At 52.4% G+C, this 26,939-nt stretch overlaps 2 protein-coding genes across 3 annotated transcripts; both read right to left on the bottom strand.

Moving 5' to 3' along the window:
• Positions 1–3,232: 3,232 nt before the first annotated feature.
• Positions 3,233–14,722, bottom strand: TSPAN17 (tetraspanin 17). Of its 2 annotated transcripts, XM_053567022.1 has the most exons (9): positions 14,447–14,720; positions 11,025–11,075; positions 10,790–10,936; positions 9,854–10,024; positions 7,444–7,569; positions 6,188–6,235; positions 5,487–5,603; positions 5,349–5,410; positions 3,233–4,516 (listed from the first exon to the last, which is right to left on the bottom strand). In XM_053567022.1, the coding sequence occupies exons 1-9, from the start codon at positions 14,531–14,533 to the stop codon at positions 4,342–4,344; spliced, it is 984 nt and encodes a 327-aa protein (XP_053422997.1). In that variant the 5' UTR covers positions 14,534–14,720; the 3' UTR covers positions 3,233–4,341. The 2 variants fall into 2 exon arrangements, with proteins under 2 accessions (XP_053422997.1, XP_053422998.1); XM_053567023.1 differs by lacking the exon at positions 5,487–5,603 and having other exon boundaries at positions 14,447–14,722.
• Positions 14,723–16,377: 1,655 nt separating this feature from the next.
• Positions 16,378–20,064, bottom strand: EIF4E1B (eukaryotic translation initiation factor 4E family member 1B). The gene is made up of 7 exons (XM_053566227.1): positions 20,059–20,064; positions 19,616–19,815; positions 18,872–18,967; positions 18,096–18,159; positions 17,309–17,422; positions 17,048–17,187; positions 16,378–16,492 (listed from the first exon to the last, which is right to left on the bottom strand). The coding sequence occupies exons 1-7, from the start codon at positions 20,062–20,064 to the stop codon at positions 16,378–16,380; spliced, it is 735 nt and encodes a 244-aa protein (XP_053422202.1).
• Positions 20,065–26,939: the final 6,875 nt, after the last annotated feature.

The raw sequence follows: 26,939 nt of genomic DNA, 5'->3' as shown, positions 1-26,939 counted from the left end.
TTGGGTGGAAGGCAGACCTAGAGAGTTACATTGCAGAAGGGATGACCCCAGAAGCAGGCCCAGGTGTCGAGGTTCATCCAGATGCCTGGGCACCTATGGCTGCCCCTGGCCAAGGGCTGGCCGCTGGGGCCACAGCCAAAGCTCCTCTGAGTGCAGGGTGCTGATGTCCCCATGTCTTCACATAGCTGCAAAGGGGACTAGAGAGGCATTAACATGGCAATGGCCTTAGAAGTGCCAAGGGGTTCATTATATGACTTTCACATCTTTGATGGGCTGAATATATGACCCCAGATCTGTGGCAATGCTGCCCTTAGAACCAATTCCTGGGTGAAGAGCAGAAATGAGGCCCCCAGGCCTAAGCAGGGACCTGCTGGGGCCACTTCCACCATCAGGTGTCACTTGGGGCCACCCTTTCCTGTGTCCCATCCCCCTGCCCAGCAAAGTAGTATCTACTCAAGCTGAAACCCCAGGAGAAAGGGCTTGGCTGCGCCTCAAACAGAGCCTTGGTATGGAAAGGGCCCCAAAGTGGGAATAGCCTGACCATCTAGTACCCATTGGGTGGAGAGGCAAAGCATGGCTCCTCCCTGCTGAGGATACTCCTGCAGTCACTGCATGAACCAGCTGGATATGTGTGGGTTCACCCAGGTCTTCAAAATACATTGTAGGGAGGCGGAAATGCAGGCTGCAGCAAGATGGGGAGGGCCCTGCATTCAAGGCACACGGGGAACAATGCTCGGCATTTCCCACAGATACGGAACGTGAGTGAAAATTGTAAAAACTATAAAAGCTCCAGAGAGATATATAGCATAGCCCACACCTGTGATGGCACAGTGGGGTGGGAAGGACAGAAAAGAGCAGAAATAGGACCCTCCTTCCATCCATTTTCTAAGCAGGATGGATTATTTTACCCATGCTATCAAAAATACTTTAAAGATAAAACGAAAGGCCTTTGCTCCATCTGGCATTCTCAACAGGAGAGTAAGGAGGCCTATTCTGACTGCCCCCACGTGCCCAATACCCCTTGCTCACTCTGGAGTTGCCAGAGTGCCTGCCCCCATCAACAGGTGTGCACTGCCCCTTCCTTCCTAGTCCAGGTTGGCAAACACTGGCCCATGAGGCGAGTCCCACCCACTGCCTGGCTTTATATAGCTAAGAGCTAAAGATGGTTTTTTGTTTTTTGATGGTTGAAAATTGAAAGACAGATGATATTTCACGACACATGAAAATTGCATGAGGTTCAAATTTCAGGGTCCTGAGTGAAATGCTTTTGGGACATACCCTTAACCATTTGCTCACATCTTGCCTGGAGCTGCTTTCTACCGTGAAGGTGAAGTGCAGTGGTCGCAGGGCCCTAAAGCCTAATGTATTTATGAGTTGGCCCTTTGCAGACAGCCTGCCATCCCCTGGTCTGGACTGTGGGCTCCACAAGGGTGGCAAAGGGGCCTCTGTTTTGTTCCCTGTGTCTCCCAAGTGCCTATAACATGCCTGCAGACAGTAGGTGCTGAGGAAATATGGCTGAATGAGTGGATGGAGGTGTATATGGGGGGGCATGTTGCTTCCGCCTCTGAGAGAAAGTGATGGCCCTCTTCCCCAGCTCTGCCAAGCAGACAGCACCACCTGCCGATCCTAGAAGGTAAGTTCAGGTCCGAGGTTGAGCACCAGGAGAGGACTCACGTGGCAGGCAGTGTCGTACGCGCCAATCCCTGAAGAATAAATGGCAGAGGGTGGTAAGGCCTGGGTGTGGCACCAACAGGGTGTCCCACAGTCCCTTCCAGCCTGCCAGCCTTTAGCCTGCTGTGCTCATAGGCTGGAGTTTGGTGCCCTCTGGTGGTCACTGAGAGTGGCAGCTTCCAAGACACATGTGGCCTTAGCCTCCCTGGCATCTTCCCAGAGGGAACCCCAGCCTAGCCTCTCCAACTCACCTGACCACCTCACCCAGAGATCCAGTCACCTGCCAGCCTGGACTCTCTGGGCCCCTTTCGGTTCCTCCCTTCCTTTCTTTCCCTCTGGGGTAGTCTGGTGTCACAGGATGTCCTCCTGCCAAGCTGATAGGGGAGCTGCCAGTAGATGAGGCAGCCAGGGCTTCTGGGGACTCCCAGGCTGCCGAACAATCCCCACCCCTGCTGCTATCAGTGTGGATCCTTACAGAGCAGGAGGGTGGCCTTGGTCCCCGTGGCCCAGTGACTCACCAAAAGGGATGGGCAGGGGCCAGCCTTACAAGCTTCCTTATGTTTTTGCGTATCTGAGGAGGCAGCATTATCTGTGGATGAGGGCCCCGCTTGGTGCAAAGAACTATTCCAAGCTCTACTTTGGGGACAGGAAATTTGTCTCTTAGGCCAGAACACCACCTGTCTACTTCCACCAAGACACTGGACTCTGGGAGGTCAGTGGCAAGTCTGAACTGAAGCTTCTCCAGCTGAGTTCAGGCTAGAGCCCACTTGAGTGAATGATTGTGGATGGATGGATACAGGGTGGATGGACAGATAGAGAATAGATAAGTGGATGGATGGGTGGTGGGTGATGGATGGAAGAATAGGTAGAAGGAAGAACAGATGTTCTATAGTAGGACTGAGCTCTCTGGAGAACAAGAACTCTGGGTTCCTGACCAGAGCCATAACCACTCCTCCCCATCCACCCCACTCCATCTTGTCAACCTTGGCTCTAAAACGTACCCTGATTCCACTGCTGCTCTGTGTTCATGCCCTTTCCCTGACTCTGGCCTCTCCAGCCACCCTTCAGGACCTTTACAGAAGCTGGTGCCAAAACCTAGTTCACTGTCCCTGCACAGTGGCCTGGAGACAGTGCCCTCCTCCTTCTCCCAGGCTCCCTGCAAACACTCTTAATTTTCCCCACAGCACACATTACTAACCAAAATGCTTATTTGTTTGTTTTCTTCCTCGTCCACAAGGACACAGTGCAAGGGCAGAGGCCTTGCCCTTCTCTCTCCTCTTTCTCTCCACCCCCAAGCTATGCTTAGCTCCTGCTTGGGGAACCATCATTCCATCACTATCCTTACGAGAACAGAAGTTCACACAGATCTACAAACACAGGACCAGTGTGGAGCAACACTCCAGCAAGAGGGGCCAGATGGGTGTGCCTCCCCTCTCTTGTGTCCCAGTTTCCTGATCAGGAAAAGAAACCCCCTTACAAGGGTGTTATGTGGTTTAGGGAAACAATGAAAGCAAAAAGCATTTGAAATTAGAAAATGCAAGACACATATACAATATAGTGAGCAGAGTTTATTGTCATGTGTATAAACCACCCATAGCCACTGCCTGTCATGGCCCCAGGACACTACCCAACCTGTGCTGAGGAGCCGGGACACTGGTACACGCCCCAGGCCCACCTAACTGGCAGCTGTACTCAGCATCCCTGAATGGCAGAGCAGCCAGGATCCCAGCAGGTTACCAGGCCAGGGAGACCTATGGTGGCACAGGGGCCAAAGCCAGACCTTACACTTTGTTTGGTTTACAGATTAGTTGCCAACAACTTAAAAACCAGAATATTTCACATAAAAATCTGTACTTCTCGCTTCTCCATATTTCTGACTTCAGACCTATATTCCCACATCTCAGCAATTAGCTACAACTAAGAATGGCAGCTGCCACCTTCAGATGGGGATCTATGCTGTGTCCCCACCATACTCTGTTGCTCTTGAGGCAAGTTGCCATTATCGACTAGGTCATGCCAATCTTTCTCTCATCACAAAGCAGTGTCTTCCTCTGTCCCTGGTAACAGCTGGAGAGCCAAAGTAAAGTAGGCCTCACAACTTAATGGCCAACTTCATTTATGTAACTGGTGCTTGGGGGCACCCGAGCTGGAGACCTCTGGACAAGCACAGCCAAGCCCAAGGAGGGTAGGCCAGGTCACTCCACACATACTCCTTTGTGTAGCCATTGAGAGAGAGCTGAGGGCACAGCCAGACTTCCCAAGCCTAGGCCAATTTTCTCTTTATAAGTTTCTGATTTTCCCTAACCCCACAAGTGCTAATTAGCAGAGCAGGCGCCCACCCTACCGGGGTGAGCTTGAAAGGGGAAGGCAGGCAGACTCAGTGCTGTCCTGGCGCGCCCTCTGGTGGCCACTGGGCAGCTCTGTAGCCACGCAGAAGATTTTGAACTTCACTCCTAGGAGTCAACCATCCACAGCTGCTGAACCAGGCACCCCTGGCCTGCCCCTCAGCCACTCTCCTGGGTGCTCTGGCACCCACTTCAGTCCCCAGAAGGGCTGGACTTGTTCCAGGCTGCACCCTCTTCAGGGTGGGGCACAGCCTCCCCACCCTTCATGTCCCTGTGCCTCTCCAGCTCAGCCCACAGCAGCCTCTTGGTGTGTGCAGGAACAACCCTAGAGGTGGGAAGGCCAACTCCCAGCCTCCAGGGAACCAGGCAGGGCACTTAGGTGAGCAGACCGGCCAGGTGGGCCCTCAGTGACCAGGGAAGCGTGTGTCCTGGGTAATGTTGCCACTGAAGAGCTGGTGTAGCCAGATGGTCGTTCTTCAAGAGAAGTCGTGGATGTGGACCTTTATGTGAAATATACCAATTTTTAAAGGTTGGCTGAAATGTATAAATTATCCAGGCCAAAGAAAACATGTTGGCAGGGTGGGGCGAGGCCAGGGGCCCTACTAGGGACTTTTGCTAAGGCCCCACAGCTGGCAGAACCTCCAAGATGGTGGGCATAAGCCAGTGGTTTTCAACATTTTATTTATTTGAGTAGTTTCTAGCCATCATCAGATTTCCTCCTGAGAGGAAAGCAAGACCAAGAAAATTCTGGGACCCATTTCAGAGTCTGGGATACTGAGGCTAAAGTGAGCTTCTGGCAGGCTCGTGTTCACAGCTAGGAAAAGAGATCTATGCAGCCTCGTGAGGCAGCAGCCCGAGAAACAGCAGTCTCCACACAGCCATGCTCAGGACAGTGTGTCCTAGAGTTGAGTGGGGGGACGCAGGACACTGACAGACCCCCCCCCCCACCAGCACCTCTCACTCTACCTGGTCTGTACCCTCTAAGCTGCACCCTTCCTAATCCCCTGACAAGTCCACTACCCCAACACCACCAAGAGGGGTGGTCCCATGCATGAGGTGTGTACACATGTGTGTACGCACACACATATATGTACACACACGCAAGTGCCCTCTGTGCACACAGCTCTAGGACAAGCAGCCTGGACAGAGCCACAGTGGCTTCTCTGACGGTGGGCAGCGCAAGAGCAAAGCGGCCCCTACTTGGGACTCCGATTCAAGCAGAAATGCCTCCTGCAGCCTTGCCCGTCCATCAGGAGCACAGCAGGAGGGGCTGGGGAGCCCCACCAGAGGCCTGTGCAGGCCAGGCCTGTGGCCATGGCTGGGCAGCCTCACCAGTTGGCCTTCACTGCCTTGATGTCACTCACGAGGTTCTGGGCCAGACAGATGCCAAAGATCTGTAAGATAGAGGACAAGTAAGGGCAAGGTCAGGGTAGGCCTTGGGCACGGCAGAGGAATCAGGGCCAGCAGTACCTGGAGGAGGGCGATGCCCAGAAAGACCCCGGCCACAACGATCAAGTTGTTCTGCAGCCACCTTTCAAACTGGCCCACGCAGCCTTTGGTGTGGATGAAGCCCTGCTGCTCCAGCTCCTAGGAACGTGTAGGCACCAGGCTCGGCTACCTGCCATCGCAGTCCTCCTCTTGAACACACTTTTTCCCTCCTCTGCTCACCCACTCATGCCCGCCCTCCGCCCTGGGCTGGCAGCTGCAGGCCACCCAGGAATGCTGCCACAGGGCCTGTACAGTTGGCTTCTGCTCACGGGGTCTCAACATGATGCCCCCTCCTCTGAGAGGCCTTCCCTGGCTACTCAGCCCCTCTTCTATCACCTCCTTTATTTTCTTCCAAGCTCTCAGCCGATTCTGTCACCTGACTGTCCATATTTCTTCACCTAAGAGCTTCAGTCTTTCTCTCTCCACTCTTCTGGGGCAGAGACTCTGCTGTCTCATTAGCGCTGGACCCTAGTGCCTAACACAATGCTGGGCGCAAGCACACCCACAGCCACCCATACCAGCTCCTGGTGTCAGGTGGGTTCCCAGGACTCAGCACCCTTTTCCCACAAAATCCCTAAGGCCTCCAGAGGGGCTGTGGAAGGGGCCTCTTGGGGGGACTACAGGAGGGCCCTCCCATGCCTTACCAGTGTCCCCAGCTGCCCCAGCCCCGTCCATATCCTCACCAGTTTGAGCCGGACATCATAGCCACACTGGGTATTGAGGACATCTTCCTGAGGGGAAACAGGCCAGTTAGTGACTCGGCAAGGGGGCATCCTATGACGATCCGTGGCACCCAAGTGCTGTGATGGCTTTTCCTTCTCAGAGGAAGCAGATGGAACCATTGTCTCTGTGTGCCCATCACTGTTCTTTTTTTTTTTTTTTTGTGGGTACGTGAAAGAGTCTCTGTTGTCCAGGCTCAAGTGCCGTGGTGTCAGCCTAATTCACAGCAACCTCAAACTCTTGAGTTCAAACGATCTTCCTGAGTCTCCCAAGTAGCTGGGCTACAGGTGCTTGCCACCACACTAATTTTCCTATTTTTAGTAGAGATGGGATCTTGCTCTTGCTCAGGCTGGTCCTGAACTCCTGATCTCAAGGGATCCTCTTGCCTTGGCCTCCCAGAGTGCTAGGATTACAAGTGTGAGCCACCACACCTGGCTACATCCACCCTCTTAAACAAGGCTCCCAGAGGTCCATATGCATCTTTCCCAGTCACCAGGGCATGTGGCTGAAAACACCAACTTGGACCTGCCTCCTGTTTAGGAATTCTGCCTGCTGGAGTTCACTAACAATGGAGAGAAACCTGGCCCTTGGCACCCAGATGAACCATGACTGAAGAAGTATACTATTAGTGGTTTCCGCACTGAAGAAAGCCATAAATAGGCTCAGCATCTGTAGCTCAGCAGCTAGGATGCCAGCCACATACACTAGAGCTGTGGGTTCGAATCCAGCCTGGGCCTGCCAAACAACGACAGCTACAACCAAAAAATAAATGGGTGTTGTTGCAGGAGCCGGTAGTCCCAGCTACTTGGGAGGCTGAGGCAAGAGAATCGCTTACGCCCAAGAGTTTGAGGTTGCTGTGAGCTATGACGTTACGGCACTCTACCAAGCGTGACATAGTGAGACTCTGTTGCAAAAAAAAAAAAAAAAGCCTTAAATAAAAGGGTCAGAGCCCCCACCCCAATACCCTGCCTGGTAGAGTGTGGTAGTGACTAGTAGTGGCCCAGACACCCCCTGACATGAATGAGAGAATGCTGTCCCCTGGCCAACCTTTAGCAGGGAACATAGGGCGCAAGGACGCCTCAGGGACAATCCCTGTCCCCTGGTCTTCCTGGACAGGGAGAGCAGCTCCAACAGGCTGCAGAGCCTCCCCAGCACCCACATTCCCTGGACAGAGCTGAGCACACGGCAGCACCTCCACACCTCTCCCAGCGCCACTCACCGCAGGGTCCCTGATGCAGCAGGAGAAGGGCACCCCGCAGCGCTCCCGGCTGGGGTTCAGGTCAGTGCAGTTGAAGTAGATATTGAGGTTCCAGTCGTTGGGCCCTCGGGCTCCGCAACAAGACCACTGTGGGGCAGGGGAAAGCCCAGTGAGCCAGGCCCACTCTGGGGACCAGCCCCAGCTATAGGAAGACAAAGTTGTCTGGGAGGGGGCACCTCCCCGCCCTCACAGCAGACAGGCTGGCAGAGGCAGAGGGGTGCTGGGGAGGAGTCCTGAGATTGTCCCCCTAACCCGAGAGAGGCTGAAAAAAGTGGGGGAAGAGATGGAGGATACCGGCTCATGGACTGTGGCTTCCTCCAGACCTCCCTGAGGAGTGGATGCTGAGCCCAGCCATGTAGGGGCAGAGACACCACTGGACCTCATATCTGTACTGGGTATCCCCACACTTGCCCCAAAGATTTTACAAAGACCTTCTCCCACACCCCCTCTACCCCACAGCCAGCCCATCCATTTCCCATAAGCCTGCTAGCACCATACCCTAGCTCCATCACCCTGCCCAGGATAACATGCTGCTCCCTGGGCAAGGACCATGGTGATGAACCAAGTTGACAGTCTGGCGAGGGACACAACAGCTAGCAGTCCTGACTGACTGAAGTGGCACAGGGGCTGGTGGGCAGCCCACAGGAGGTACACAAGCTCAGGGCAGGTCCAGGCAGTAAGCCAGGGCACCGAGCCTGCCACCCATCCCTCAAGCACAGCTTGGTCTCCACCTGCTTCCTTACACCTACTTGGTGTCAGTTGCTCTCACCACAAAACACTCCCTTGCTTCACACCACTGCTCCTCCTCCTCCTGAGGAAGCATCAAGGTCACTACTAAGAGGTTTTCTTTTCTCCACCCTTCCTTTCAGCTCTTACCTTACCACTACTATTTCACACACTCACATGAGCACAAACAAACGTTTGTTTGTTTTGCTTATTTATCATGTCTCTTGCCCACATGCCCATGAGGATAGGTCCCAGTTTTTTCACCACTGGATTCCCGGCACATGGCCCAGGGCCTGGCATACAGTAGGCCCATAACAATCCTGTATTGAATAAATTAATTAATCATGTTATCGCTGCTTGGCAATATGTCTGCCTCTGTCTTGGGTTGAGAGCTCTTTGAAGCAGGCACCAGCTCTGGTTCACCTCCAGATCCCAGAGCTAACTCTGGGTGATGAATGGTGCCAAAGGCCTGTGACCATGTGTGGATGTGACAAGGTGTGACCGTGTGTGGCTATGTGACCATGTGTGGGTGTGACTGTGAATGTATGACTGTGTGTGTCTATGTGTGGGTGTGATCAGGTATGGCTGTATGCGAGTGTGACTTAGTGTATGGCTCTGTGTGTGTGTGTGAGATTGGGTGTGAGTAGACAAGAATGTGCAGGTGGAAGGCATCTCATGTTCTGTGAACTGTTCTCCAGCTGCTTCTTCACCAGGGTTAGGTTTGCAAGCTTGAGGGCAGAGCTTCAGTTAAGGGTCTCAAACTCTAGCAGGGGTCCTCAAACTGCGGCCCGCGGGCCACATGAGGCAGTGTGATTGTATTTTTTTCCGTTTTGTTTTTTTTACTTCAAAATAAGATATGTGCAGTGTGCATAGAAATTTGTTCATAGTTTTTTTTTTAAACTATAGTCCAGCCCTCCAATGGTCTGAGGGACAGTGAACTGGCCCCCTGTTTAAAAAGTTTGAGGATGCCTGCATGTGTATAGAAGCCAGACATAATATAAATGAGAAAAAGAGCTAACCTGGAGTAAAATACATTGTGTTGAAGACAGCAGCAAACACAGAGCCCCCTATACTAGTCTGGCCATGTTATAGGCCCAGTAGAAGGGGAAATATGTGTGTATGTGTGTGTACTTATATATATAGTGTTTTTTTTGTTTTTTTTTTTTGAGACAGTTCACTATGTTGCCTTCAGTAGAGTACTGTGCATCACAGCTCACAGCAACCTCAAACTCTTGGACTTAAGCAATTCTCTTGCCTCAGCCTCCCAAGTAGCTGGGACTACAGGAGCCCACTACAACGCCCAGCTATTTTTTTTTTTTTTGTAGTTGTCATTGTTGTTTTGTTGTTTTAGCAGGCCTGGGCCAGGTTCAAACCCACCAGCCCTGGTATATGTGGCAGCCAGAAATGTATATTTTTAAGTCAAATCTCCTCTGCTTAGATGTGTTTTAAGCCCCAGCCTGGGAGTTGCCAGTTTGGACCCTCTGCTGTTTCCCAAAGCTGTGTTCCCACAGAGCTAGGGAAACCAAGACCCATGCGGTTCACCAGGGGCTGCTTGTCCTTAGATAAGGACACTCCTAGGTCTCTTCCCTAGGGCCTGTCCACCAGGTGCATACTAGGTGTGGCCCGTGCTGGATGCTGGACTCACATATTCCTGAGCAAAGTCAATGAGGTTCTGGAGGTCAATGTCATCACGGTAGGCCTTGACGTTGTTGTTGATGAACAGATTGAGCTGGTCTCGAATCCAGTCCTTGAAGACAAAGGCCAGGATCCCTGTCGCCAGCTCCAGGAAGAAGATGAGGCCAAGGAACACAGAAAACTGGAGTTGGGGGCACACAGATGATGAGGGTTGGAGATGCAGGGCTCTGATGACCTCCTGGGGCCTGGAGGTGCCAATAGGAAAGAGCTCTACCCCAACCTCCACCAAGAGCAAGGGAGCCCAGAAGTCCCACCTTCTCTTATTTTATTTTTGTTTTATGGTCTTCACCTGGTAAAATATCCTGTTTTTGGAAAACCACCCTCCACACACAAAGCTTTAGTTCCACTTTTCCCCAATCCCAGATACAAGAGCGAGGTGTGACACAAGCCCACCAATCAGAGGATGGCCTCCCCCTCTGCTCACAGGAATTGGTCCAGAGACAGCCAATCAGAGCCAAGAGAATGCAATTAAAGCACTTTGAGAAGTTGGAAGCCAGCCCTCCCCAACTCCCCATGAGGGCAGAGTGAGGCCAGTCCTGGGAATAGAGCCAAGGTAGGAGGGCACAGAGCTGAGAAACAGAGACCAGGTCAAATGACACCGTGCCAGCCCCTAGATCAAAATGCACCTTTGGCCAGCACACCCATAGACTTTTCTTACCTGAACTAAGGGTTTTTATGCTTTTATGTTAAGCCACTAGATTTCAGTCATTTACCACAGCACAGAAAGGATCCTAACATAGATAACGTGAATCTGACAATTACTATCATTACTATTATTGTATAATAACAAAGATACCCATTACTAAGCAAGAGCTAGTCAATGCTTAGTTGGTGGTTGGGAGGCAGGTAGGGTACAAATGGATCTCAGAAGGCAGGGGGCACTTACAAACTTGAGCAGGAAGGTATTCTCCCGGAGGGCCCCGATGCAGCCAGCAAAGCCCAGCACTGACATGACACCTCCAACTACCACAAACAGCCACACAGGGTCAAGGCCTCCCAGATCCGTCAGCGCTGAGATGTTGGAGAGAACACCCTGTGCCAGTGTGGGCAGAAGCAGGTGTGGGAGGCCAACCTTCCCACCACCTTGCCCACCTTGCCCAGTGCCCCATCCACTGCCTTACCTTCTCACCCCAGGCCCAGAGGCCAATTGCCAGGAACAGGGCTCCCAGCACCTGCAAGAGCAGCAGCGAATAGCTCAGGGCTGGGCACCAGCACAAAGACCCTCACTCATCCCTCCCAGTGCTCGGGGCCTTGAAGAAGCCCAGGAGAGTGGAAGAGTCACCAGGGCTGTGAACAGAATCCAGGATTCTTTCCACCTCACCAAGAACACACATCAGTACATACTTCTTCCCCTCAGGACACAGCTTAAGGTGAATGTCAGGGTCCCCTTCCTAGAACTCAAAACTGGAGCAGACAGTGGTCAAAACACTCCTGCCAAGTAACAGCAGCAGAGGCAGCATTCTGAGCTGTTGCTCCTGCCCCCAGCGGTACTGGGGTTCCGGGCTCCCAGCCTCCTTTCTGTCCCTCCCCAAGTCCAGCACTCCTGCTGCCCTAAAGCCCTGTGACTGCCACCCTACTCCCCTTAATACCGCTCCCTGCTCTGTTCCACCATCTTGGCCTTCATCTGCCAGAGTTAGTGTTTGTGGCTCACAACAAAACACCACTGAATGAGGAGCAATCTCAACACAGAGTAGGATCCAGCTGAGGGACCCTGACCTGGGCCAGTGGGTTTGCCCTAGAACAGCAGTTCTCAACCTGTGGGTCGCAACCCCTTTGTAACAATGAAAATACATTGCGGCATTAGGAAGGTTGAGAACCACTGCCCTAGAAGATGCATGGCCACTACAGCTCTGCCTGGGCCTTTTAAACACTAGCTAGAGACTCCCTACCAGGGCACCCCCCTCAAAGGCTTCATCTGACCCACCACCCTACCTCAATTCCTTACTGAGAAGAGCCCTAGATGTCAAAGATGGCTACCCGTCATGCCTGACCCTGGGCAAGCCCCTTCCTGCTCAAGCCCAGGGCCACCACCCACCTCCTCAGATCTCCTCATCCACCTGCTTTGTCTACAAGCTCCTTCTCTTCAGCACATAGCCATGGTCAAGAACTTTAACACCTTCCCTTTCTCACCCTATGGTCCTCCCACTGCTAGACTCTTTCTCTGGAAATAGTCTTCCCTCTCCTTCCTGCTGCTGGGACTGGTGATGTGAAACCAAAGATCACTTCTCGTAACTCATACCACTTCATCTGTTTCCAGACTTTAGACAGGGGATTGACTGCCACTTTCTTCTGCTTGAGTCCCTCTTTGGTTAACTCAACTTCATTCCCTCCCACCAGGATGCTCCGCCTTCCCCTGCCACTACCTGCTACCTACAGGCCACTACCCAAGGGCTCCAACCTCAGCCTCCCTGTGCTCTTCCTCTTCACACTCATTAAGACACTAGCATCTCCCGGATATCCACCCAAACCCTGCACTGCTTTCAGACTCCTACGGTTACCTGGCTGCCGAATGTAACACATCTGTGTCCCCAGCACTGTTCTCTGTGCTCGGATTACATTGGCAAAGAGGAAAGATGGGTTCTCAGCCTCGGGAGCTCCACTCCAGTGGGGAAGATGGACAGTGAGGGAATAATCAAGGAAATTTTGGGAATATTCTTTAAGAAAACAGGATGACATGATGACAAAGTGACTAGGGGCTGGGAAAGGGCAGGGTGGTAGCATTTTAGCTGAGATTTGAATGATGAAAAGGAGAGGAAGAAGAGTATTCCCAGGAGAGAGACTGGGAAAGGCCAGAGCCCTGAAGTGCAGGAACAAACCAAAGGTGGCAGGGCCAGACCCCACAGGGCTGTTGGTTGTGGGGAGGAGTCTGGATGGTATTTAAGGAGCCGCAAGAAACTACTAGCAGGTTCTGAGCAGGGCAACACCACGGTGTGCTTGACATTAAAACAAACAAAAATCTCTGGGTCTGTTTCACAGGACTCCTTGACCCAAACCTGAAACGTTCCCTTACCTCCCCTCAACTGGGCCAGCCCAGTCAACTCAGCCTCAGGAGTTTCCCTGGAGCCTTCCTTACTTTCCCCACCCCCACAACCCCAGCCCTCTTCCCTGCCCCTCACCCACCCTCTCCATGGCAGCTACACAGAATTGCCTTCAGTACAAAAGCCAGATCAGACCTACTACTCCCAAGTCCTTACTGCTCCATGCTGCCCTAACAAAAATCCAAAATGCTCAGTCCCAGGTCCCTGCCCTTCCCAGCTCTACGTTCCCACCCCTACTCCCCTGCCCAAAACCTGGAACAAACCTGGGCCCCTCTGCCTGCTCCCCCAGGGTACTCAAGTTACTTCTGCTCACTGCTCTGCCTTACCTCTACCCACTGCCCTCTGGGCTGTCACCTTGGCTCTGTACTTTCTGGCTTTTGACCCTAGGTAAATGAACTAACCTCTCTGTACCTATTCCTTCAGTTTCCCCATCTGTAAAATATAAAGCAGTGTTAGAATACAACAAATCAGAACTCATTTAACCTGCTTAACAGCACTGAGGGGCAGACTTCTTTATCATCCCCTCCCAGGCAAGACAGCTAAGGCCCAGAGAGACATGACTTGCCCAAGGTCTCACGGCTAGGTCTGATATACCCAGGCCTCCTGGCTTCCTTGCCAGTGCTCCCAACAATTTCCAGAGCTGAGCACTGCTAGTGCAAGGCCACCTACCACACTGGTGAGCTCAGTGGTAGCATGTGGGTAGAGAGCATGAGTCCTCCTGGACACAAGTGAAAGGGCCCCTGGCATTTTGACCCAAGGCCTTGGGAGCAGAGGCTGCAGAGGCCACAGCTTTGGGGAGATGGGAAAGATGACTTGGCAGGACCCAGATGCCACCCTGGGAGGGGCACCAGCATCTTTCTTCTCTGGGCAGGGGAGCCTCTGTTCTGTCATCTGTGGAATGTTGAATTCTGGTCCCCAGGGCCAGTTCCCAGGCTTTCAACAGGTGGCAGCCCCCTCCCTGCCACTGAGAACTAGATATTGCCCTGGTGAGCAAGTGAGCCAGCCTTCTAGTACCAGACTGAGGTGAGGGGAGGGCTATAAACCCACCTGCCCCCTTGGCAGAAACCAGGTGCTAGACTGGAAAGGAGACCAAGGAGTGGGCCTGGCCCTTCCCTTCTCTCCAGAATCTCCTCCCAACCAGCTAAACCAGGGGTGGGGCTTGGCGCACATCCCAGGGTAGCAAGGGGGTCGGCGAAAGAAGAGAAGACCCGCACCTAGCATGGCCCTGGGCTCTTCAAGAAAACACTTCCCTTTCTCCACCCGGCCTCGGGATTACACAGGGAGACTCCCCCTACCCCGCTATAAAGGGGACCCGCCCTCCAGGAATCCGGGCCTCTCGGTAGCTCCCTGGGGAGGTCCTGGGAGCCGCAGTAGGGGTAGGAGGAAGGAGTGGTGGGAACAGTCCGGAGCCCCAAGCTCTGGGGCAGAGTGGTCTCTCCAGAAGTGGACTGGATCGTCCTCTCCCACCACCCCAGCACAGGGCCCAGCGCAAACCCAGCGCTCACCCAGAAGACAATGTTGAAGCCAAACAGGAAGTACTTCCCGCAGCAGCCGACCTCCGGTTCCTGGAAGTGCTGGTGCTTGCCAGGCATGGTGAGCGGTCGCCCACCGGCCAGCGAACTGGAGCCAGAGCCCAGGCCCAGCCCTCCGTGGGCCGCCCTGGGCTAGAGCCGCCCGGGGCCTAGCCGGGCGGCTGCAGCTTCATGGCCGCGGCCACACAGCGCGCCGGCCGGTCCCCGCCCGCCCCGCAGGGACCTCCCTTGGTGCCCGGACCGCCTGGCTTGGAGCACCGCCTCTGGATCTGGCTCCACCTCCGCTCCGGGCTCCACCCCTGCCGCGGGACTTTATTGCCTTAGAGCCCCGCCCCTGAATCTGGCTCCGCCCTCTTAGTGCGGCTCGGCTCCCTCCGAGCCCCGCCCGTGAGCCGGGTCCCTCCTCCGCCGCCCCGGCAATGCTACTCTTCCCGTTTCGGTCCTCTCGGGGCTCCGCCCCCAGCCCGTCCCTGTTCTCTCAGAGCCCCGCCTCTGGACCGGGCCCCGCCCCCGTGCGGGGTTCAGCAGTTAGCTCTCTAGCATCCCTCAGAGCTGCAGAGACGCTGACCCAGGGCGCGTAAGGCTGCCGGCGTGAAGCAGCCCTACTTCCTCCAGCCCCACAAGGCTCAGTACTAGCGCAACTCCAGGCGCCTCTCAGCCTTTGGAGCCCAGCCCCTGGGAAGAATAACTGCTGCTCCAGTGAATCGGTGGGGAGAGTAGTCCGGATCTAGTTTAACACACGTCTTACAGTGGAATCAGCGGAAATTCAGCTCTACCTGTACCAGCTCAAATTCCAGCTAAACAAGAAGACGTGGGTCACGTGGGTGGGACGTCGGCTGCTACCTGCCCCCTCAGTCTTGCTAGGAGAACATACCCTAGCCCCTGGCTCAAACCCCCTTGATGGTTGCATTCTCCCACCCATGCCCCTCTTCCCTATACTAGCTTAGGCCCTGGTCAGGCTCCTTAGTACCCGGGAATCTCGCATGAGCCCCTTCTAGGCAGGACAGGGGCAGATCAAGATTTAGGGGAGCCCACCTTAAAAATAATTACAATTTTGTTCAGAAGTATTTATTTAGAACAGGAAAGAAAGGAACTTAAGCTTCATCAAGTTAAACCACCTCTACTGCAACCATGGTGAGGTCTAAACCAAGATCACCCCTCTTGGGGGTGGAAGCTCATTCATCCACCTCCATGTCAGCCTGGCCCTGAGTCAGGCAAGGCACAGATACCCCTGGCCAGAGCTGAGATCAGAAGCTATGCAGGACTCCCACACAGGCCTCTGTGCAAATGATAGCTCTCTCTCAAAACCTTCATCCCTACACCAGGGACCCAGCCACAGATGGTTGAGGGAAGGGGCTGGATCCAGAGTGAGCTTCAAAGCGATAAGTCTAAGGAGAAGCAACCCTTAGAAGTTTTTAAGCAGAAGGGCCACATAGAAGCCCCCCCCACTTTGAATTCTACCCCTACAGTTTCAGTGGCCTTGAGCCCCCTCTCATACAATAAAAGAGCCTGGCCCTCAAGCCCCCTTCCAGAGCAGGCATAGAGAAGGTGCTAGTCCTTCCACCTGGGGTTGAGTCCTTTCACCTGGGGTTGAGTCCTCCTCCCCATGCCTCATCCACTCCCCAATGAAATAAGGAGCCCCAAGAGTCCCCTCCACCCTGCTTTTGTTATATGGCTCCAGGAAAACCTAGGCCCTCAGAATGCTGCCAATGCTGCCACCACCACAATCTTAAGTCTGTTTCCCAACTCAGGTTAAAAAGTGTTTATACTCTTGTTCACTTGAAGACAAGAATCATGCTTTCTAACCTCCCCCACTCCTGAAGTCTTGCTTCTCCCCTCCCCTCCACGGCAAGAAACTTGGGTGATGGCTGTCCCACTAAAGAGGAGGAGTGCAAAGTCTCCCCTCACACCACAAACTTGTTCTTGGCTAGGGAGTTGCTCTTGGTGGCTGTGTCTGTATGAGCCTGGTACCCAATGATGGTCTTTGCAGAGAGGCCCAGGCGCTCTTTGTATATACGCCTGGATGGGGTACACAGAGACAAGAGGCACATTAGTCAGGAGAGGATGTCCAAATTCCTACCTCATTCCAGCCAGACATCTGTTTTGTGTCTTACCCATGTGGAAACCAGAAATATGATTAACACAAAAGAAGAGTTCCTCTACAAATAGTTTGAAATCCATAGAGGAAGAGGGGCTGATGCCTATAACTCTAACACTCTGGGAGGCCAAGGCGGGAGGATTGCTTGAGCTCAGGAGTTGGAGACCAGCCTGAGCTAGAGTGAGATCCCCATCTCTACTAAAAACAGAGAAATTAGCTGGGTGTGCCAGTGGGCACCTATAGTCCCAGCTACTTGGGAGGCTGAGGCAGGAGGATTACTAAGCCCAGGAGTTTGAAGTTGATGTGAGCTAGGCTGATGCCATGACACTCTAGCCTGGGTGACAGAGTAAGACTGTCACAAAAAAACAAGGGGGGTAAGCAGAATTCCAGAGGTCTCCCTTACAGGCCAAGCTACCACCCACTCACCTTCCCCAACAACGGCCCCAACCCCCACCTGTACCAGAGAGCCCCCTCACCCAATGTGTAGCACGCTGGACTGGTTTTCTGCTTCCCTTGTCCACACAGCGATCTTGTCCCCCTTGGTGCGAATGTTGATGACAGCCCCACACACCTCTTTGCTGTGTTCCCCAAAGCTCTCCCCGATCAGACATAGCAGCTGGGCCCAAGGGGGAGGTGACAGATAGTGACAGCTGGGGCACAGGGACTGCCTCCCCCCGCAACCTTGAGACCACTGCCACCAGGAGACCTGCTTCAGTCCCTTCCCTTCCTCCACTCACTGTCTCCAGCCACAGCCGATCCAGTTCACTATGGCGCTGCTGTTTGGCAAGGCTGATCAACCAGCGACCACCCCGTTTATTCCTGCTGTCTTCCCACATGGGCTCAATGCCATCCTGAAAGATAGATGCCACCCTTTGTTCAAAGGAAAGTCAGACCCAGCTACCTTCCCAATCTAAGTAGGCTGGGTTTTCTTACCTTCCTCCCTCTGTACCACCACTGACCACCCAGCACACTACACAGATACTCTTCTGAGCTCCCACAGGGCCCTGAGCCTCAATATCAGCCACCTTTTATAGCCTTGTGTTTGTGTCCTTTACTGACCCGAGCTCCTTGAGACAAGGGTTTAAGTGGAAGTGGATTAAGGAAGCCTCTTGTGCAGATTCCAATGTGCACAAGCGTAGACATCTCAGGTTTGGTGGCATGGTCCCCCAAACGTTGTGGGGTAGACGTCACCTGGGAAATCTTTAACCACTAAGGTCAGCACCCATACGAACGGGGCTGGACATGGAGTGCCCTAGTGTAGGGGCCAGGCTAGAAACCTGACCTCCTTCCTTAGCTTCTTCTGCTTCCCCTTCCCCACTCAAATGACCTTTGAGGTACAACTCAGGCCTGACTTGCTCTGTCCAGGCTTCTGTACAGCCTTTCCTCTGATCAGAAATCACATCTGGGCTCAGAGAGGCTGTCTGTTGCACCCCACCCCCTCTTGTGAGGGATTAATGCAGCAGACGCCAGGAAGGATCAGCCCCCTGTCTCTTTGGGGGAGGGAAAGGGGAGAGCAGAGCTTACCTTGAACAGGGCGTAGTCACAGCCAGAAGAGAGCTTGCTGGCCAACTGGATATGACTGTACATCCTGGAGAGAGCCCCACCCCATGCTGAAAGTCAAGGCTTTTTAGGGCCTGGTTCCAGTTGGCTTCAGCCCTCCCAACTCCTCACCAGACTTCAGCTTCCTACCTACCTTCGGGTCTCCAGGCTGAAGAAGAGTTGGGGTCCAACTCCTCATCTGTGAGAGGCCAGAACTGGCCTAAGTCCAGGTGCCAGCTTTGCATACACTGGTCTGCCACCTCGATCAGCCCTGCTTACCCCAGCCCTCAGGTCCTGTCCTCCCTTCTCCCTGGATCCTTCACAGTAAAGCCTGAGCCCCCTGGGGAGGGTTTGTGACCTCCTGGGGCGCCCCTCCAGCTATAGCCCCAGGCCTTCTCATGCTCCCTTAGGGTCTGTGCAGTACTTTTCAGGTCCTCCTCCTTTGAGCACCTGAGACCTTCTCAACTCAGTTGACGGCTAAGACAGGTTGAGCGTGGGAAAGAAGCTCACCTAGTTCATAAAGCTATGGAGTGGCAGAGTTGAGGTCAACTTTTTGCTTTCTCCCTCTCCAGGCTATCTCCCTAAGCTCTTAGAAAGCCATACCCCAACCCTAATGCCCTCTGCGCAGCACCCACTCAACCCCAGCCCTCACCAATGCTGAACCGCTCCAGGGAAGGTGGGCAAGTCTTTGTAGGAAGCAACGCTCCCCCCCAAGGAGTTAAGAGGGCGGAAGAAGCTAAAGCCTGGGGGCAGACACTCACGCCCAGAAGTCCTCCACGGTGTCAAACTTGGTGACCAGATGCAGATTGTCCTGCCAGGCCCGGCTGCGGTCATTCTTGAAGAACCACAAGGCCCACCTGGTGGGGGGTGGAGGAGGCAGCCAGGAAGAAGCAGAGGGCCTTCCATGGCCTCCCCCAGCAGCAGCACCTGGGCTGACAGGGAGATTCCCTCCTTTGAGACAGAGCCTCAAGCTGTTGTCCTGGGTAGAGTACCATGGCATCACAGCGCACAGCAACCTCCAACTCCTGGGCTTAAGTGATTCTCTTGCCTCCGCCTCCCAAGTAGCTAGGACTACAGGCGCCCAACACAACGCCTGGCTTTTTTTGTTGTTGTTGTAGTTGTCATTGTTGTTTGGCAGTCCTGGGCTGGATTCAAACCCACCAGCTCTGGTGTATGTGGCTGGTGCCTTAGCCACTTGAGCTACAGGTGCCGAGCCCGATTCCCTCCCTTTTAAGGACAAATTGGGAGATGGGATTTGGGGCACAGATTCCTCCCAGGTGACTAAAGTCGGTTATCCAGAAGAGCCAGGGCAGGAGTGGGGTTGTTTAGCTCAGAATCTCAGATGGGTTAGGGCTGGTAGGCTAAGGCCAATTCTGGCCTCTCACAGATGAGTAGTTGGGGTCCAAGAGAGGAAGGGGTCATCCAAGACCACACCACCAGCCAGCTCAGGAGCTGGCCTGAAAGCAGAGGTCCATGTTTGGCTTGCAGACCAGAACCCAGCCTACCTGTTCTGCAGGGGGTGCAGCTTGGGCTTGACCTCTGTGGGGCCCTCCGCCTGGGCCTTATCCCCAAGAGGCAGTCTGGGAGAACTCAGAGCCTCTTTTCCCTCAGGTGCCTCCACTGTTGCTTCCTCTTCTTCCTTTTTCTTTTCCTTTACCTCTTCCTCCTCGTCCCACTTTCGGATTCCACCCTCAGCTTCACTCACCTGATCAAAGAAAGGAGTCAGGGTTGGCTGTGAGCCCTAGCCTTGGCTCTGGCTGTCCCCAACTGGACTTACAGAGCTGGCAGTAGCCATGCTGGGCTCAAGCTCAACACAGGACTTGGCACTGAGGGGCCCCTAGGTGCCAGCTTTTAACCCACCAGTGCCCTGCCTCCACCCGCTTAGGGCGGTGTTGGGGAGGAGCCAGTGTGGGAAGTTGCTCAGAGGTGGAGAGGCTAATTGGCTTACTGCCATCGGCAAGCATTTAGTGAGCACCTTCTATATGCAGGCCCAGGGCTGGGGACAAAGCTGTGGCCAGGCAGACCCAGCACCGCACAGTGGGGGCCCAGAAAGTAAAGCATGCCACTGAGGGGAGTTCCTGAATTAAAGGACTCCCCTAAAGATAGTAGAAGGCAGACATCTATGTGGTCTCTAGAAGAATCTGAGTTTTTAAAAATGTTAATCATTTGCTACATTTTGACAAAGGGAGTTTTATATTAAAATCCACAATTTTGTCTTCTCTTAAGAATCTGGGGGGCGGCGCCTGTGGCTCAACGGAGTAGGGCGCCGGCCCCATATGCTGGAGGTGGTGGGTTCAAACCCAGCCCTGGCAAAAAAAAAAACCAGAATCTGGGACAGTCTGGCACCACTGGGCCCACTGTTTCCCAGCTTCCCAGTCTGCTGTGGCAGAGGCTGCCCTTTAGAAGGCACACATGGCCCCACACAGCTGCCATGTTACCTCTGGCCCATCTGAGTTTCCTCTGCCTGGTGTTGATAGCAAGGGGCAGTGCCACAGTCACACAGCCTAGGTGTAAGTCCTGGCCTACCACAGCCAACTTATGATCCTTATTGAGTCTCAGTTTCCCCATCTGTAAAATGGGAATATTAATCATATGTAACTCAGAACTTTATTGTGTTAATGGATATAAAACATGTAAAGCCCATAGAACAAAGCCTAGCTGGGTACTCAATAGAAGTCAGCTGAAGGCTCCCCGGAGTAAGGAAGGTAAGGAAGGGGAAGGGAGAAGGGAAGCCTTGGCTCTGGACACCCTTTCCTAGCCTTCCGATCACCCCTTGTCTGCAGTTGCTGAACCCTCTCAAAGTTCTTTTAAATTTTGCATCTGCCCCTTGACCACTTTTAGGGTCCCAGACCTAGAAAAGAACCTGCTCCTTCCTCCCTTCCTCATGGGGTTGCCCATGACCATCTGGAGCTGACAGTCAAATTTGTGCAACCCACACAAGCTCCTGGGATAGTTAGGCACAGGGCTAGGTGCTGGAATGCAATGATGAACAAAACATGAGTGGCCCCTGTGTGTGGGGAGTCAGACATTCATCAGATAATCTCACAAAGTCCTGTGTCATCACAAACACAAACCTGTGAACTAGGGATGGGAGAAGATAACAAAGCCCATGACCTGAACCGGGGGCTTTAGAGCAGCAGTTCTTAAGTGCATGGATCAGAATCACCTGCAGGACTTGAAGGATATCATCTGAGGATATTTGGAGTCTATCAAGTTCCCAGGTGATGCTGGTCAAGGACTCCATTATCAGAATGACTGGGTTAGAAACAGTTTACTGAAGAGGTGATATTTGGCCTGGGACATAAAGCATGAATGAGAAATAACTGGGTAGGTAGATGAGCGCATCTAAGGGAGTGGGGCCAGTATGTGCAAAGGCCCGGGGGCAAAGGGAACATAGGGGACTGGAGGAAGAGAAGATGGGCAAGTGTGACTGAAGCCCAAAGGGCAAAAGGATAAGTTTCAGTCCCAGAAGCAGTGGATAGCACTGAGCACTATAAGTGGGTACACCCTGGCTCAGGAGATAATGAGATATGTTTTTCAGCAAGTTCTCTGCACTGCTGTGTAGGAAATAACCCTGTGGCTGCAAATGTGTGTGGAAGGACATCAATTAGGATGCTAAAATAGTTGTCCAGGGGACAGATCGGGTGACAGAGAAGATAACAGATTTAAGAGAAATTCAGAAGGAAAACTCCATGGTATTTGGTGGTAGAGAGGCCCTGGAGAAGTGATACAGCGTCCCAGTTATCTGTTGCTATGTAACAAACCACCTTAAACTTAGTGGCTTAAAACAATAATAATCATTTATTAGGCTCACAAATCTCCAATTTGGGCAGTGTTCAGTAGCAACAGAACCATCTCTGCTCCAAAGCAAGATCAACTGAGGTAGCTCACAGGTTGCGGCTTGAGTCCCCTGGTCACTCACACGTGAGACAAGATACTGGCCTCAGTTGGAAGATTGGCCAGGACAACTCTGTGTGCGTGGCCTCTTCACGTGGCTGCCTGGCTTCCCCACAGCATGGTAGAGCAGGGAGTCTGCTCATAGGGTCTCCCCTAGTTATCCCAACCCCAGACTCTAGGGGCTGCCACAGGCTGAAAGATGTAGAAGGTAATAGGAAGCAGTGTAATGGCTGAGAGGGTCATTCCACCCCAGGCTCTGGGCTGAGCCTGTAAGGCAGCTAAGGCCATACCCAGTACTGGGGGGAGTCCTTCCTCCCTTTTTCTCCATCAAATCTAGATTTGAAATCTCTCTGAAAGCCTGGTCATCCTCTCAATGCTCTCTCTGTCCAAAATTCTTTGATGCTCCTCCCATTGAGAAGTGGGATTATGACCTCTGTTGTGAAATTGGGCCCTGTGGCTCTAGGAGAATGCAGTGGGTCTGACACCGAGCCAGGTTTCAGACCTAGGCCTTAAGAAAGCGGCCGCTGCTGCTTCCCGTGTTCTTCTCGCCGCCACTCTGCCCCCTACAGAATGTTCTCCACACCTGAGAGGGATCGTCTAATATGTATCTCATCACCTACTGCCCCTATTTAACACCCTCCAGGACACCCAGGATGTGATCCAAAGTCCAGGTTCTAAGCTTGCAAGTTCCTGGGTGATTCAGCCCCACAGCACCCTAAGCATGCAGTTCCTCCAAAAGGCAGCTCCAGTCCTGAGAGCTGCAGTCAGCGCTCCTGGTGTGCAGTTTCTTCTGCAATTCTACATGACTGGCATCTTGTTCTGCAGGGCTTGGCTTCAATGTCACCTTCTCAGAGGCCACTCCTATCCATGATATCTAAAGAAGACCACTTTTCTTCATACCCTCTCTAACTCGTGACCCTGTTTTATTTCCTTCTTAGCACTTAGTGCTACTCATTCCTTGATTCAGTCAGGAATTCAACAAATGCTGACCCACCAATCACTTTGTTCCAGGCACTGTTTTAGACTCCGGGAGGCACAGGTGTGAACAGAATTGACAGTTCTTCCTTTTTGCTTCATCTTCAGAAGGATCTCGGACTGAGTTCTGGGACCTCCTCTCTATTCTATTAACACTTGCTATTTCATGCCCTCATCCAGTCATGGGCAGTAAGTGTCAGCAGTACAGTGATGTCTGGCCCTAATGTGAAATCCACAAGAGCATATCCAACTGCCCGCTCAACAGCTCTATCTGGATATCCAATGCACACCTCAGAGATATCACACTCAAAGCCGAATTTCTGGCTCGGTGCCCGTGGCTCAAATGGCTAAGGCACCAGCCACATACACCTGAGCTGGCAGGTTTGAATCCAGCCTGGGCCCTCCAAACAACAATGATGGCTGCAACCAAAAAATAGCCGGGCATTGTGGCGGGCGCCTGTGGTCCCAGTTACTTGGGAGGCTGAGGCAAGAGAATTGCTTGAGTCCAGGAGTTGGAGGTTGCTGTGAGCTGTGATGCAACAGCACTCTATCCAGGGCGACAACTTGAGGCTCTGTCTCAAAAAACAAACAAACAAACAAACAAAAAGCTGAGGGCAGCACCTGTGGCTCAAAGGAGTAGGGCGCCAGCCCCATATGCCAGAGGTGGCGGGTTCAAACCCAGCTCCAGCCAAAAACTGCAAAAAAAAAAAAAAAAGCCAAATTTCTGACACCACATCCGTAGCTCCAGGCTTGCTCTTCCCACAGTCTTCTTCATCCTTCTAATTGCTCAGTGGAAAACTTTGGAATGTCCTGACCTCCTGTATGTCTAACCCATTAGCACACGCTATCTCCGGTTCTATCTTCAAAATACATCCAGGACCCAACCACTTCTCTTCATCTCCATTGCCATGACTGTAGCCCAGTCACCTTGCCTGAACTGGTCCCCAGGAGTCATCCTTGTCCAAGAACAGTCTACTCCCTACAGAGCAGCTGGTAAAATGGAAGTTGGATCTTGTTGCTACTCTGCTCAACAGTATGAAGGTCTATAAGGCCCCATTGTCCCTCTGGCCCTCCTTCCCCACCTCCCAAGCCCGATCCAGCCACAGTGGCCTTCAGTCATGGAGGTCTTCCAGTGTCAGGCCCCTCCTGCCTCAGGACAGCCCGCCTGCTGTCCCTGGCTTCCTCACCTTAGAAGAGGCCTCAGCCCCGCCACAGCAATTCCTGTCACTCCCCACCCGCATCTGTCACCTCCTGACACACTGTGTATGTTACTAATCTATTTTACTTATTGTCTGCCTTCCTCTACTAGAACATGAGGTACCCAAGGCATCTTTTGTTCCCAGCTGTGTCCCCAGTGACTACAACAGCACCTGGCTCCTAGTAACTTCTCAAAAGTTAGAGTGAGTAGGGAGAACTGGCCATGATATTTAGCAAGGTGAATATTAGAGGTAACTTTGACAAGAGCAGCACAATCTGAAGCATCTTGTAGGTTACTAGTTCACTTGTTAATTGTCCCATCCCACTAGAATGTTCCAGAAGAAAACAGACTTCATTGGTCTTGTTTCCTGGTGAATCTCCTGTCTGGCACCCCAGTAGGCACTCAGGAAAATTTGAAAAGAACAAATGCCAAAGACTTCTCCCTTCTGGGTGTCACTGATAAAATGGGAATGAAAATACCTGCTTTGAAGGGTTGTTCTGAGGAGTTAATGATACCATGGTCAGAGTACCTAGCATACAGAAGGTATCACCCATCAAATATCACCCATCTTCCCATGTCCCTCCCTGTTCTCAGCCTCCCACCCTCCTGCCCAGAAGGGAGCTGCCTGCCCCAAGGCCTCTGGATAGCAGGAATGTTGTTGAATGCTGAACGACACCCGCCAGGTGCCTCACACAGAAGAAGACACATCTGGATTTTCCCCAGGATCCACATAAGAGAACTGTTTCTCCAAAACTCTTCCCCTGAAACTGCCACCCTCCCCTCCCCTGAAGTTTCCATAGTCATTCTCCTCTGTAAATTCTTAGGAGGAGGAGGGAAGAGTAGAACAGAATGGTCCATGGGGTTGGGGTGGGGGACAGGACAACGAGAGGTCCTGAGACTCGCAGCTTTAGGGCCTGCCCACAAGAGACACTAGAGCCTGAGGCTTCCTGTCTTATGCCCTAAAGGGTGGGGGCAAGTAACATGGGGAAAGAATTCAGCTTGCAAGAAAATGGTGGCCCAGGATCCACACCCCCTCCCTCTGTGGATAACACATATGGGGAGAGAGGAAGAAAATGTAGAGGGCATGGCTCGGCGCCTGTGGCTCAAGCAGCTAAGGTGTCAGCCACATACACCTGAGCTGGTGGGTTTCAACGATGATGGCTGCAACCAAAAGGTAGCCTGACGTCATGGCAGGCGCCTGTAGTCCCAGCTACTTGGGAGGCGGAGGCAGGAGAATCGCTTGAGCCCAGGAGTTGGAGGTTGCTGTGAGCTGTGATGTCACAGACCTCTACCCAGGGCAACAGTTTGAGGCTCTGTCTCAAAAAAAAAAAAAATTTTTTTTTTCAGATTTTCCTGAAAATATAAAAGAAAGAAAATGTTAATAACTGGTGAATCTAGATGAAGTTTATTCACGTGTTCATTGTACTATTCTTTCAACTTTTAGTTTGAAATTTTTTAAGTAGTAAAATTAGGGGAAAAAATAAATAGTAAAAGAAGAGAGATGCTAGTGGCTCACTCAGTAACCTTTCTTACAATTTTATTCTGGGAAGTCATATACCCAGCTCCAGACTTTTCTACCTTCTCTGAAGCTAGGGATAGCCATGAAGAGAGAAACACAAGCTATTGCCTTCTGGGGGAAATGCCTTAAGAAAGAGACAGACAACTGGCATTTTATCCTGTCCTCCCCCCGCCCTCCTGAGGTCTGTCTGCATTGATGTGATGACTGCAGCTGCAGCAGCCATCTTGGACTATGAGGTGAGTTTGAAGATGAACTTCCTATGCTAAGAATGGTGCAGCAGAGAGGTAAGAGTCAGGGTTCCTGATGGCTGTGAGGTCATCTGGCCAGCTGTAGACAGCTTACCTGTATCACTGGACTTTTTTGAATGAAAGAATAAATGCCTGCTTTACCTAACCTGTACTAGCAGCCAAATGAACTTGACTCAGAATTTAACCTATTTTCTATTACCTCAGCACTTTGGACTTTTCCACCTGCCAGATCCTCTGGTGGGAATGCTCACTACCACTTGTAAGGTCTTTCTCCTCTTTTAAAACCTGACTTAAATGACACTTTCTCCTGGAAGCTTTCCCTTGATGCCTTTTTCCTTTTTAAGGCCCAACAGAGCACTTACTGCCAACTGAGGACTCTTCACCACTCATCTCCTCTGGCCTAACAGTTATCCCTGTGGCTTCTAGGTCTCTGTGCTACCACTCTCTCCAGCTTCTTCTCCTCTCTGTCTGCCTTCTCAGGCTATCCCCCACATTCCTCTGCCTCCAGCCACCCCTCAAAATTCTGTCCTGAGTCCTCTCTTTACTCTCCACATACTCCTGGATAATTGCACCCATCCCTATGGCTCTATCCCCCTCTCGCTGCTAATGACATAAAACCCAGTAGTACTGATCCAGCTTGGCCTGGCTCATGAGAATGATTGTTAAAGTTTCAAGAATTGTGTAAACCAGTTGTTAAGGCCATTATTAAAAATTAAATCTGGCTGGGCAATGGTGGCTCATGCCTGTAATCACAATATTTTGGGAGGCTAAAGTGGTAGGATCATGTGAGACTTAGGAGTAGGAGGCCAGCCTGGGAAACATGGTGATACTCCGTCTCTACAAAAAAATATATAAAAATTAGCCAGGTGTAGTGGTACATGCCTGTGGTCCCAGCTACTCAGGAGGCGGAGGTGAGAGGATCAATTGAATCTTGGAATTGGAGGTTGCAGAGAGCTATAATTGTGCCACTGCACTCCAGCCTGAGAGACAGG

Source organism: Nycticebus coucang, chromosome 17 (assembly GCF_027406575.1).
Source record: "Nycticebus coucang isolate mNycCou1 chromosome 17, mNycCou1.pri, whole genome shotgun sequence".
NCBI classification, from domain to species: domain Eukaryota; kingdom Metazoa; phylum Chordata; class Mammalia; order Primates; family Lorisidae; genus Nycticebus; species Nycticebus coucang.
Note: the sequence above shows the minus strand (reverse complement) of the source record. Positions and strands in the feature narration are given on the sequence as shown.

What these genes read in the sequence shown, in the direction of transcription:
- EIF4E1B (XM_053566227.1), bottom strand. An exon ending in ACCGTGGAGGACTTCTGGGC is followed by an intron (nt 18,160 to 18,871) that starts GTGAGTGTCTGC and finishes GGCTCTCTCCAG; the next exon opens with GATGTACAGTCATATCCAGT. An exon ending in GTGACTACGCCCTGTTCAAG is followed by an intron (nt 17,423 to 18,095) that starts GTAAGCTCTGCT and finishes TCTATCTTTCAG; the next exon opens with GATGGCATTGAGCCCATGTG.
- TSPAN17 (XM_053567022.1), bottom strand. Translation starts at nt 14,533, where the DNA reads ATGCCTGGCAAGCACCAGCACTTCCAGGAACCGGAGGTCGGCTGCTGC. An exon ending in GCTTCAACATTGTCTTCTGG is followed by an intron (nt 11,076 to 14,446) that starts GTGAGCGCTGGG and finishes CTGCTCTTGCAG; the next exon opens with GTGCTGGGAGCCCTGTTCCT. An exon ending in ATGATGTCCGGCTCAAACTG is followed by an intron (nt 5,604 to 6,187) that starts GTGAGGATATGG and finishes ACACGTTCCTAG; the next exon opens with GAGCTGGAGCAGCAGGGCTT.